This window comes from Podarcis filfolensis (genome assembly GCF_964270895.1).
Source record: "Podarcis filfolensis genome assembly, chromosome: 8".
Classification (NCBI taxonomy): domain Eukaryota; kingdom Metazoa; phylum Chordata; class Lepidosauria; order Squamata; family Lacertidae; genus Podarcis; species Podarcis filfolensis.
In genome coordinates, this window is record NC_139611.1 from 9,355,161 (window position 1) to 9,367,932 (window position 12,772).

The window sequence follows — 12,772 nt, forward strand, 5'->3', positions numbered from 1 at the left end:
GTTTGGTTTTTGCTGCCCAACTCCCCAAGTGACTGAGTCGCCTAAGTCCATGATCAGTCAGAGATGAATGGATGGAGGCAAAATCCATAGAAAGCAAGGGGGGTCTTTATTTTTCTGTTGCAACAGAGTTCCCTCCCCTCTGTGCAAGGAGGTAGGAGATACCCAGAACAATGGTGCACAAGCCCCTATAAAGACTTTTGAAATTGCCCAAGACCACCCCCCAAAACATCATACATACATCACAGAAGGTGGTGATCTCCGCAGAAATTTGAGTGTGTTGCTTCTCCTCTGTCTGCCAGGCTACCTGATAATGACTTACTTGATTGCATTTTCTGAGTAGCCTGGCCATTCCTTGGAGATGGCAAATACTTCAGTTCCTGAATTTCTTACACATTTTGATAGTTTGCTCAGCTTAACTAATACTTGACAGACTGTATTTGCAGGAGGGTGTAAGCCCCTACAGTCCAAAGACAATAGGAAAGCTTTTCCCATTTCCTTCCTCCTTGCAGAAAAATATTTGAGGTCAAATTGGGAGAGTCAAAATGGCTTCAGGATTGCTCTTCTGTACTATTTCAAACACGTGTACATTTATGAACATTCATTCTATATTTGAGACCTTAGAATTCTGATAAAAATTGGATGATACGGATTCCTCTTGGATGACTCTGGGTATGTGTACATGATGAAAAAAACGCCCACATGTGTGTGTGTTGCCTGCCTAGCGGACTGGACTGCTCTCCCTGCAAGGAATGCATCCCACTAATCACACTTTTTCAGGAATTCAAGGCTGGCCGCTGGGGTTGGGGTTTTTGTTTTGTTCTGGTCTGGAAAGAGCTGAATCTCTCTCTCTCCCCCCCCCCCCCCGCTCCCACTTGCAGAGCAGTGTGTTCCTGCAAGCTCAGGAGCAAAATGATCTCCAGTAAACAAAAGAGGGAGGCAGGCAGAAGGTTGTGTGTGTGAACTTTCCCCTACATTCTGCCTGCTTCCCTCCCTCGCCCAACCCCTTCCCTGGCACCCAGGCAAATACTGTAGAGAGGAAGGCACCACCCAAACATCCCTCCCAGAGGCGGAGAGTCAGCTGAGGGAGGGGGCTGGCCAGCGATATAAGCCCAAAGGTGTCACTCAAGTGGCACAAACAACCTTGCATGGCACAAAGCAAGCTGGAGAGCAGGGCAGGAAGAGAGGAGCCGGTTGCCAGAGGAGAGGGGCTGATCTCCCTAGGAAAGGAGGAGTTGGTGGCGACATTGGTACTGACCGAGCAGGCTCCTGCCGGGCCCACCTGTGGTCCCACCAAGCTTCTCTGGAGACAGAGCTCTGCTAGCTCAGTTTCAGAGGAGACCCCCCTGCATGTCCTGCCAGGTCGTCCCCATCAACAGCTGGGCCAGCGGAGGCCACGCCATGGAGCCCCCACGCAGCCACACGGCAGCCATGCTCTCCATCTCTCCTCCGGTGGATTTTGTGCTGGGGGCCACGGCCTGCTGCATGGCCTGCGTCTTCACCAACCCTCTGGAGGTGGTGAAGACCCGCCTGCAGCTGCAAGGGGAGCTCCGCTCGCGGGGCACCTACCCTCGCCATTACCGGGGGGTCCTGCACGCCATGGTGGCTGTCAGCCGGGCTGATGGACTCCGGGGGCTCCAGAAAGGCCTGACAGCCGGGCTCCTCTACCAGGGACTGATGAACGGCGTGCGCTTCTTCTTCTACTCCCACGCCGAAGACATCGGCTTGACGCAGCAGCCGGGCGGGACCATTGTGGCGGGGGCCGTGGCCGGGGCGCTCGGGGCCTTCGTGGGCAGTCCAGCCTATCTGGTGAGTCTCCTGGTGATGCTCTGCCTGGCAAGCCAAGCTGGCTTCAGGGCAGTGGGCAGCCTTGTGTCTCTGTGACCCCTGCTTTGTAGCAAGTAGAAATATGTTATTTTGTCATCTGAACCTTGCACACAGGCCAGTTCTCATTATCCCCATCTTGCAGAGCTAGAACTGAGGCAGGCAGAAAGCTGGCCAAGCCCCACAAATCTGCAGTAATTCTGTTGTGAACCTGTGTCCTGTTTTGCCCGTGCATCAGGCGGCTCCCTTTCACATGGCTTGCTCCCATTTTACAGAGCAGGAAGCTGAGGCAGTTGGCCTCTGGCCATGAACTGTGCTTGTGTCAGAAATGGGATTTTTCAGCACAGGTCTGCCACATCTGAGGCATTCCTGTTGCGCCTCTCTTGCTGTGTCTCTCAGATACCCGCTGGTGGTCTGTAGAACAGCTGTGGCGTCCCCCACCCCTTGCTCATTGAGAGCCAGAGTCCTGTAGTGGTTAGTCCTGGACTAGGACCAGGGGAGAGCCGAAACAGCCCCAAACAGCCATGAAGCTCACTGGATGATCCCTGAAAGTATAGTCTTGAGCCAGTCTCAGTCTCACCCACCTCACAGGGTAGATGTGGGAATAAAAGGAGGAGAGAAGCACATATACCACTGCTGTGAGCTCCTTGGAGGAATGGCAGGACAGAAACGGAAAAACCCTGGAGGGCTGAGCAGTTTCTTCCACAAACAGCTACCAACCACCCCAGAAAATGGCTGCTGGTTGCTTGGGTCTGTCTTGTCTGTCCAACCGTCCGTCCTAGAGCTTTAGGACAGCCCTGTGTGGGGTTGCAAGAGTTGCTCTGCAGCATTCTGAGAAGCTGTTCCTGTTTCGTAAAGCTGCCAAGAGTCTTGTCTCCGCGAAGGCAGGCTGTGAAATGTGTTTGGGCAACGTAGGAGCAAGATTTCCAGGGGATGGCTGACCTTCTCACAGCCTCCTCCTTGCCCAGAAGAGAGATCAAGTGCACCAATTTGGGGCAATCTTGCTCATTTGTGCCTGGGATACAGAACCCCTCTTTGCTAGAGGGTTTTTTTTAAGTGCATGTGAAATGCACAGCCTATCAGTCGTGATCAAGCTTGTTTTGGGCTGCAATTCCCATTGTCCCTATCCTGATGCCGGAGGAGCCCAGGTGAGAGCCTTTCTCCACCCACCAACCTGTGGTCTGAACAAGAATCCCAAGTAGCTCATAGGATGCTGAGGTCCGGCACAGAATGAAGGGAAAGTTGTGCACTTTAAAAGATACGGCACAGAGTGAGCACCAATGAGGAAAAGTTGGGGGGTGGTACCTATTTTTCTGAAGACCTGGTGGTTAAGACATGCTTAGAGAGCTGGGGGCATAGAGGAAGGGTGGCTATTTCACTGTCTGTGTTACAGCCTAACACACCCTTCAGAGGAGCACAGGACTTCTGAAGATGAGGCCAAGACCTGGCAATCATAGGAGCCGACCCAATAAAATATTTGAAGGTGCTCCTTCCCCCCCAAAAAAAATCTGATTGGCGTTGCCATTCAAACGTGTGTGCTGCATCTTGTGATTATGTGGGATGGGACCTACCTGGGCCCCCTCCCCATATTTTATGCAAGTCGGCACACCTGCTGGCAGGACCCCGCTAAACTCTAGCAAAATCTCCAGTATCCACACTGCACGGTTCAGGGAGAACCCACCCACATGCACACCCACTGGGCTCCAGCCTGCCTGAAATGAGGATCCACTTCCCTGAGGGTGAGGCGGACCGTAAGGCCTCTGTAACTTGGCCTAGGGGCTGGCCGTTGGAAAGAGGAGCTGCGGCGCACCTTCCCAGGGTGCTCAAAAGTCTGATCCCCAGCCAGGTAGAGTTATGTAACTGTCCCCAAGGTACCTCTCCAGGGTGTTGACAGAGCAGAGAAGGTGGAGGCGTTATTGTTGCCTGCAAGGTCGGGCAGAGTCCTCTTTCTGCAAAGGAGCCAGTGGTTCAAACAATCTGTGGTGGGGGGGACACGACTCCCGCCACCCGCCTCTGCTCTCGCTGATCTTTCTCCTCTGCTTGCGACTCCAGGTCAAGACGCATCTCCAGGCCCAGACTTTGGCCGCCATCGCCGTGGGGCACCAGCACAACCACCAGGTGAGCTGGGGGTCAGGGGGGTGGCGGCGATGAGGCTTTGGGGGGTGAATTTGCAGGGGGTGGCCTCTGAGTGTGTGTGTGTGTGATGTCTAGTCTGTTGTGTATGCAGGAGGGACACAGAAAACCGTCTTCTATCAGGCCAGGCCACCTAACCATCAGCTCTCAATGGGTCTTTTTAAAACTGGGAATGACCTTCTGCATGCAGAGCAGATGCTCTAGCAGAACCTCCCCGCCCCCCAGCTGGGACCATTTAAAGGGGAAGGGGTTTGTTGCTGCAGAGAAGAGGAGCAAGGATTGGTGGAGACAGCCAGCCTGGAAGAAAGCACTGGATGAGCACACCCAAGGCCTTTGGGCTGAGAGCTACCATGCTCTGGCAGCATCGTCTGGACACTTTCTGTATAAATGACAGCCAGCCAATCAGCAGCCACCGTAACTGCCAGGGCCGGCTCTTCCATTAGGCAGGGTGAGGCAGCTGCCTCAGGCGGTGCTTGTGGGGTGGTCAGCAGCAGCAGCAGTGACGTGTTACGCCTGTGTGTGTGTGCCACTTCTTTCTGAGGCTGCAAAATGGCTTGGAGCAGCTCTCCTTGTTGCCCGCTGTCCCCGGTCCTAGCAGTCGCCGCAGAGGAGGGCTGATTCATTGACAAAGAGGCCAGAGGCGCCTCTAGAGCAGGGATGGGCAACGCAGTGCCCCTATAGGTGATGGCGTTGGACTCCAACTCCCAGCTGCCAACGTGGCCGAGGAAGGGCCATAGCTCAGTGACAGAGCTTCTGCTTTGCATGCACAATGTCACAGGTTTGAGACCCGGCAACGTCTCCAAGTAGGGCTGGGGGTGACCCCTGTCTTGAAGCTCTGGAGAGCCACTGCTGCCAGTCAGTGTATAAATGAGACAGACCTAGATGGACCCATGGACTGCCTCGGTATAAGGGGTGGTATAAGGGATGGCTGGAGTTGAAGTCCAGCGATATTGTCTGGCTTTGCTCAGCCCTGTTCCAGCCAACAGGGGCTATTCTTATTCTTCCAGGGGGTTCTGATATGCCCACCACACCAATATTTAGCATGCCATCTTAGACAGCTTAATGCAGGGGGCAGCAAACTTTCAGCCAGTCTACTGTCCTTCAGACCTTGTGGAGGGCCGGACTATATTTTTTTTGGGGGGGGGGGGAGGAACAAATTCCTATGCCCTACAAATAACCCTGAGATGCATTTTAAATAAAAGGACACATTCTACTCATGTAAAAACAAGCTGATTCCCAGACCGTCCACAGGCCGGATTTAGAAGGCGACTGGGCCGAATCTGGTCCCCGGGCCTTAGTTTGCCTACCCATGGCTTATGGCATGTTAGAGGCAGACTCTGCTTCCTCTTCTTTTCTCTGCCCCGTTAGGTTTAAATTTGGATTATGCCTGGCCTCTGCCGCTGAATTTCCCCCACCCCGTTCCCGGGGCAGAACGGAACAGGGGTGGGGGGCTCTCTTGCTTCTAAGGAGAATCTCAGCCCTCTCACTTTGCCAGCCTGAGAACCAAGCGAGTGTTTTGCAGCATCCAGAGCTGCCGAATGGGAGGAGTTGGGGAAGGAGGAGAGAGGGCAGAGGGTGACGTTGGCTTGTTCCTGAGCTCAGGTGACGTCAGGTGTTTGTGCCGCTCCGCACGGATTGCTTTCCAACCACCTCAGCATGTTTGTTTTGCAAAACACGGACGTCCTCTCTGCACCCTCCCCCTTGGCCTGAGCTCCCTCAGCTGGCTTCTCTCCCAGCAGGGAGGCGGAAGCAAAGGGCCTGGGGAAGGGACCTCCAGCTGTGCCACTGGTGTGTGCTGGTCCCAGGCCCAGCGGCCAGGGGTTCCTGCTGATGTGGCTCCCTTTGCCCTCCCTGGCACAGGGCAAGACCCTCTCTCCCAGAGCCCGCCCACCCTCAGATCAGGAGATTCAGAGCTCTGGCCTGGATAGTATCTATCACGTTCCATCCCTCACCTGGTTCAACTTGTGTTCAGGTGTTTTATGCAGAGTAAACCCACAGCGTTCAATAACACTGTAAATCAGAGGTATCAGATTCATACCCTCCAATATTTCTCCAATGAAAATAGCAGCTTCTAGAGCCTAGGACTTGCCGATCAGAAGATCGGCGGTTCGAATCCCTGCGACGGGGTGAGCTCCCGTTGCTCGGTCCCTGCTCCTGCCAACCTAGCAATTTGAAAGCACAAAAGTGCAAGTAGATAAATAGGTACCGCTCCGGCGGGAAGGTAAACGGCATTTCTGTGCGCTGCTCTGGTTCGCCAGAAGCGGCTTAGTTATGCTGGCCACATGACCCAGAAGCTGTACGCTGGCCCCCTTGGCCAGTAAAGCGAGATGAGCGCAGCAACCCCAGAGTCGATCACGACTGGACCTAATGGTCAGGGGTCCCTTTACCCTTTATTCAACAACAACAACAACTGGGTTGCCCCAAACTCTGGGGGGGGGGCTTCCAACATATATAAAAACATAATAAAACATCATTAAAACAAACTCCCTATACAGGGCTGCCTTCAGATGTCTTCTAAAGGTTGTCTGGTTGCTTATCTCCTTGGCTCGGGGTGGCATAACTCCATAGCCTCCAACATTTCTCTGATGCAAATAGGTACATCCTAAGGAAAAATGGGACATTCTGGGATCAAATCTGAAACCAGGATGGCTTCTGTAAATCTGAGACTGTCCCTGGAAAATAGGGACGTTTGGAGGGTCTGCAGATTCATTGGTCTGTGTGCTGCATCTGCTTTCCCTGGCCAAGGGCATCCTTCCATCGTGTGCCCATGAGGTCGTCCGTGGCCATGGAGCTGAAGTCAAGTTGTTCACATCAGAAATGAAACTGGACCACTTGGCTCTTGTGTCCTCTGGCGTTCCTCAGTCTTGCTGTGGCTTATGTGAAATCCAGATCCCCCATTAGAGAGGAGGACCACTTCTGGGGTGAGGGAGCAGAGCCAGAGCATGCCATTTCACCGCTTGGGGTGAAAGAGGACCATGCCGCTTGCCCTGGGCATGCAGGGGCCCACAGGGGCACCACCCCAGGGTTTTCTGCCGCCCAAGGCAGCTGCCCCATGGGTGGACCAGGTCTGGGTGGGGGGATTACCAGCTGGGGATGACTTCAGACCTTAAGTGGGCCTCAATTCCAGGCCCATGGAACCAAGAGAACAGTCTTCATTTCATTTCAGAAGTACTCCCCCTGCAAGATCTCTTTCTGCATTGGCTCTCAGTGCGTTTCCAAGCACAATTCAAAGTGTTGGTGCTGACCTTTAAAGCCCTAAACGGCCTCAGTCCTGTATATCTGAAGAAGCGTCTCCACCCCCATCGTTCTGCCCGGACGCTGAGGTTCAGCGCCGAGGGCCTTCTGGCGGGTCCCTCATTGCGAGAAGTGAGATTACAGGGTACCAGACAGAGGGCCTTCTCGGTAGTGGCGCCCACCCTGTGGAATGCCCTCCCTTCAGATGTGAAGGAAATAAGCAGCTATCTTCTCTTTAAGAGTCATCTGAAGGCAGCCCTGTTTAGGGAAGTTTTTAATATTTAATGCTGTATTGTTTTTAACACTCGATTGGAAGCCGCCCAGAGTGGCTGGGGAAAATCAGCCAGATGGGCGGGGTATAAATAAATTATTATTATTATTATTATTATTATTATTATTATTATTATTATTATTATTATTATTATTTCTCCCGTCTGCTTCATGCAACAACAGCCTTGGTGGGTGAGGTAGGGTTGTTGTTGTTGTTTTGTCCAAAGCAAAATGGGTCAGGATAGGTGCATCATGTGCTCTTTGGTGTCCCTGGTAATTTGGACTCCATTGAAACCCTTCCTGAGCCCTTCAGGAGTCTGGAGTGCAACTCTTCATCACTAAGAGAGGAGGAAGTGCAGTTTGACCTCGTAGGCTTGGCCCTTTTGCCTTCAGATTAAGTCTGGGTTGAGGCAACAGAAGCAGATGGTCCCTCACTGGCATGATGGTGCATCTCTTTGACAGAGAGAGAACGAAGCTACAAAACTAGTCATCCTAGTGGTGCAAGCAATAAAACTGCTAGCACATTTGCAAAGCTAAGCAGGGTCCGGTATGGTTTCAAATTGGGTAGGGGATAAGGGACAGTAAATTGGATAGGGGACCGTATTTTGAAGGGGTTGGACTAAATGGCCCTCAGGACGCCTTCCATTTCTACATTTCTATAATTTAATGCACATCACCTCCAAATCCTGGGAACTGTAGCTCTGTAAGGGGTAAACTATAGTTCCCATGTTTATGGGGAGGATCTGCTTGACGCCTGAGAAGGGTGTGGCTTTCCTTCCTGCCCCTCCTTACCAGACCGAGAAGAGGGGGGCAAAGCCACAGATGAGTGTCCCGCCACAGTGGGGCAATGCAGGCAGCTGCCCCTGCTCTCTGCTGCCCCCTGCTGACTAACCCCTGCAGCTTTTCTCCCCCCGCAGAGTGTCTCCAGCGCCTTTGAGACCATCTACAAGAAGCAAGGCCTCCTGGGACTGTGGCGAGGGGTGAACGGGGCCGTGCCTCGCGTCATGGTGGGCTCGGCCGTCCAGCTGGCCACTTTCGCCTCCGCCAAAGAGTGGGTCAGGAAGCAAAAGGTGAGGAGGGGGCCGGAGGAAGGGGGAGATGGTCCGTGGCAGTTGCATGACTCTGGTTTTGTCATTGCCTCCGGAACAAAAGTCTAGTTTATCAGCAGCGCCTCAGACCCACCCCGTCCTAAACCCCTTTCCAAGATGAGCCCTGCCAGCTTGTTTGATTCCTCTAGCAGATCCTCTCACCCCTTATATACCCCACTTGATCCCTGCACTCTGCAGAGGGTGGCCAGCTCATCAGGAAATCCGTTCCACACAGGGTAGGAACGGGGCCTTTTGGGTGGTAGCACCAACCCCTTGGAATTCTCTCCCATTAAATGTGTGACAGGCGCTGTCTCTGTTGCCTTTTGGCACCTGCTGAACACCTTCCTTTTAATTCAAGACCTTTATCCTGCTTTATCTTTACATGGTTTAACTGTCTCATCGCTTGTGTGTTGGCCGCTGTGGGCTGCTTTGGGAAGGTGGTATATACCTTAAATAAATAAATACAATATTCGGCCTTTGTGGCTTTTCCTGTTGCTCGATCCTGATGCTGTCGAGAGCGGGTAGGGCGGGGCCGACTCTCCCCCCTTACTGTTGCCCTCTTCTGCCCACAGTGGTTCAAGGAAGACAGCTGGATGGTGGCGCTTGCTGGTGGCATGATCAGCAGCGTGGCTGTTGCTGTGGCTATGACGCCCTTCGACGTGGTGAGCACCAGACTCTACAACCAGCCAGTGGACGAGCTGGGCATGGTAAGTCTCTCGTGCCAGGGGTGGTCACTGGCAGCCTTAGGAACCCCAAGAAGCTTGTGGAGGGAGGTGAGGAGTTTCATGGCTCTGAGCCTAAATAGAAGCAGCCTGGGGCTAGTTCAGGGTTGGGGAGCAGCTGCAGCCCCCCAAGGTGTTGCTGAATTCCCAGCTCCCACCGGTCAGCACAGTCAAGGATGGTGAGAGAGGTTGCAGCACCCTTGTTCTGCAGGCCGTGTGTCCAGATTTTAACCAGTCTCTCTCCCCTCTGCCACCCGCAGGGCAAGCACTACCGCGGCTTCTTCGACTGCGTGGTGCAAGTCACCGGCAAGGAGGGTGTTCTGGCACTCTACAAGGGTCTGGGGCCTGCCTACCTCCGCCTGGGACCACACACCATTCTCAGCCTCCTCTTCTGGGACGAACTGAGGAAATTCACCTACCAGCTCCAGGGGGCTTGAAAACCCTGCAAGAAAAGATGACATTTCCAAAGAGACGGGCGCCTGCTCTCTTCCTCCCTCTCCCCGCCTCACTGATGGGACCAGAACATGGGGTGGGAGGCTGGTCTTTTCCCAGGCAGCTTTGGAATGAAGAGTGGGGCTTTTGGCGCTGCCTGTCCTCTTTTCCCTGGACCAGAGGTCTTGGGTGGGGGGCGGTTGTACAGCCCCTTCTTCCAGGAGACAGTTGGGAGCACCTGGTCCTTCCCCATCTCGTTTTCTCACTCATCGTGTGACACCAGAGAAGTGGCCTCCAAGAACCAACTTTGTGGTTTTCTGAAAAGCAAGAATTGCAAACACACACTCGGTGCACGAGAAAGGACGGTTGCCCCTGAGCCAAACAGCAGCTTCACATCAACGTTACCTTTTTTGGGAGGGGTGAGGCTGCTCAGGGAGGGGCACCCCCAGACTTGCTGCAGCTCCACCTGCGCAGATTTGGGTGTTTGGTGGCCTGCAAACAGTATCCTGGCCATCCCTTGCCTTGGGACACACACTCCCTGCAACCAAATGGGTAGAGAATGGGCACCAGGCGTTAACAGACCAAAATAAAAGGGTAAATGGCATGAGAAGGCTGGCCCGGTGAGCCTCTCCCAGTCATGAGGCCTGATGGGCCAGTGCAGAAGGCTCCAAAGCTTGGGTCTAAGGTAGACTGCAGCACATCCCCCTGCTTGTGCCAGGGGAAGAGGAGAAAACCAAAGAAGCGACAGGGAAAGGTGAGCAGAAAGACAAAACATATGTGCGGAGAGTGAGAGGCAAAAGTGAGTCGCCCTTAGCAGAAGAGGCTCCTGCTTTTTGAAGAGGCGGAGGCTTCTGTCCTAGAGGCAGTGGCACCCTCACAAAGCCCATTCAGTCCTCAGGAGTTGGGGAAGGTGCTGTAGCTCTGCGGCCTCCTTGCCATTTGCAGGCAGTCCCAGGTTCAGTCTCCCAGCCTGAAACCCTGGAGAGCTGACAATAGGTTTGTTTTGAACCTCTGAACCCGTCAGATGGGAGTTTGAGGAGTGCAAGCAGGAGAGCAGCTGTGGCCACTTTCAGGAACAGCAGAGCTGTGTTTTGGGTTGAGGTCGAAATCCTCCGGAGACATCTGCGACGCAGGCAACGCCTTAGCCTCTGACATTTGGACCCTGCCAAGTTCCCGTCTGTCCTCCTTGCACCTTGCCAAGAGCAGAGCCCCCCCCTCCCTCCGGGACTGGGGAAGGGGGGGTTGGCAGGTTTGCTCAGCAAGGTGATCTTGTTTCCTCCAACAGCTGCTGTAACTGGAGCCCAGTGGCTGGGCAGAGCTCAAGCCCAATAAAGATTGTTTCTACTTTGTTGTATTTATAGCCCTCTCTCAGGAGGTGTCATTTGGAGGGGGGGTTTCCATGGATGAGTAGGCAATGTTCAGTTCAGCAAATAGGTCTGGGGGTGGGTTCTAAGCCAAATTAGGCCTCCTTGTCCCCCACTTTCTTTCCAGGGGAGTTGGCAGGGAGCTCCTGTCTCCCACCAGCACAAATCTAGAAGGTCAACCATGAGCTGCTAAAGCACCTTTAGAAAGTCAGGGGTGGGAACAAGGGCACTGCCCTGCCCCACAAGGTTGTTGTGAGGGTCACTCAGACGATGGTGTGTGTGGTGTAGGAATATTGGGGAGCGCTAAATAAATCCCTTTGTGCAAACACTGTCAGAGAGAGAGAGATGGAATCGCAATGTACTCTCTTGCCTACACAGAACCCACCTGTGCAGCCCCACAGGTAAGAGGCTTCAATGGGTCCCTCCTCCCCATTCTATGTTCTCACTTCTTATCTCTAGTCCACCTTTCCCCCAAATAAGCTCAGAGTAGCAGCAAAAAGCGTATAGTTAAAGCTATGGTTTTCCCGGTAGTGATGTATGGAAGTGAGAGCTGGACCATAAAGAAGGCTGATCGCTGAAGAATTGATGCTTTTGAATTCTGGTGCTGGAGGAGACTCTTGAGAGTCCCATGGACTGCAAGAAGATCAAACCTCTCCATTCTGAAGGAAATCAGCCCTGAGTGCTCACTGGAAGGACAGATCCTGAAGCTGAGGCTCCAATACTTTGGCCACCTCATGAGAAGAGAAGACTCCCTGGAAAAGACCCTGAGGTTGGGAAAGATGGAGGGCACAAGGAGAAGGGGACGACAGAGGACGGGATGGTTGGACAGTGTTCTCGAAGCTACTAACAGGAGTTTGACCAAACTGGGAGGCAGTGGAAGCCAGGAGTGCCTGACGTGCTCTGGTCCAGGGGGTCACGAAGAGTCAGACACGACTAAACGACTACACAGCAACAAAGGCGGCAAAAAGGACCGTTCTGCACATTTTATCCTCACAACAACCCTGTTAGGCAGGATAGGCTGAGAGGGAGCAACTGGCAGTCACAGCTGAGTAGGGGATTGGAACTTGGGTCTCGCCTTCAATAGCCTGGCACCTGCAAAACCACTCCAGCCCACTGGCGCACCAAGTTCAGTTTTTTCCTCAAGCGAATGTGGGAGAGTGTCTGCTGCTGCTCTCTTCATACCCTGCTTGTGGGCTTCCCCTGGGCATCTTGTTGCCAGAGAAGCAGCGTGTTTGGGGAAGGGAAGAGGGAGTTGTGCCAACCGGGGCAATGGGGAGGGGAGGGTCACTCCCTCTTCACAGGCTGGGCATTTCTGAACAACAGCTACGAGACAAACAGCCGCACCCTCCTGTGGACTTTCAGCTTTGCACATAAACGGGCACCTTCGTCAACATCACACCACGACCTGGAATCCACCAGAAGGTGCCACCTCACCAGGTATACACTGTTGACTCTCTATAGGTGCCCTTGGCTAAAAGCTCACAGGGATGGGCTGGTCCCACCTGGTGGCACTTCTGTAGGATGGGAACAGGTAGCAAGGCACACAGAAGGACGGAAGGGAGCTCAGCACGACTGTTGTCATCAGCAAGGCAGCCTTTGTCAATCTGGTGCCCTCTGAGCTAGTTGGACTACAGCTCCCCTCAGCCCCAGCACCATGCAGCTGTGCTGGCTGGGGGCTGGGGGGCGCTGTAGTTCAAAACATCGGCTT

At 53.7% G+C, this 12,772-nt stretch overlaps 2 protein-coding genes across 3 annotated transcripts in view; one reads left to right on the forward strand and one right to left on the reverse strand.

The window, feature by feature from the left end:
* The window catches only part of FAM131C (family with sequence similarity 131 member C), a 569,848-nt gene that overhangs the window by 347,441 nt on the left and 209,635 nt on the right, over positions 1 to 12,772 (reverse strand). The window lies entirely within an intron of this gene.
* Positions 1,117 to 11,054, forward strand: SLC25A34 (solute carrier family 25 member 34). Of its 2 annotated transcripts, XR_014551823.1 has the most exons (6): positions 1,117 to 1,806; positions 3,874 to 3,939; positions 8,376 to 8,528; positions 9,119 to 9,253; positions 9,529 to 10,315; positions 10,599 to 11,054. XR_014551823.1 is itself a non-coding variant. In XM_083629627.1 (5 exons), the coding sequence occupies exons 1-5, from the start codon at positions 1,348 to 1,350 to the stop codon at positions 9,703 to 9,705; spliced, it is 990 nt and encodes a 329-aa protein (XP_083485753.1). In that variant the 5' UTR covers positions 1,117 to 1,347; the 3' UTR covers positions 9,706 to 11,054. The 2 variants fall into 2 exon arrangements, 1 of the variants encoding a protein (XP_083485753.1); XM_083629627.1 differs by having other exon boundaries at positions 9,529 to 11,054.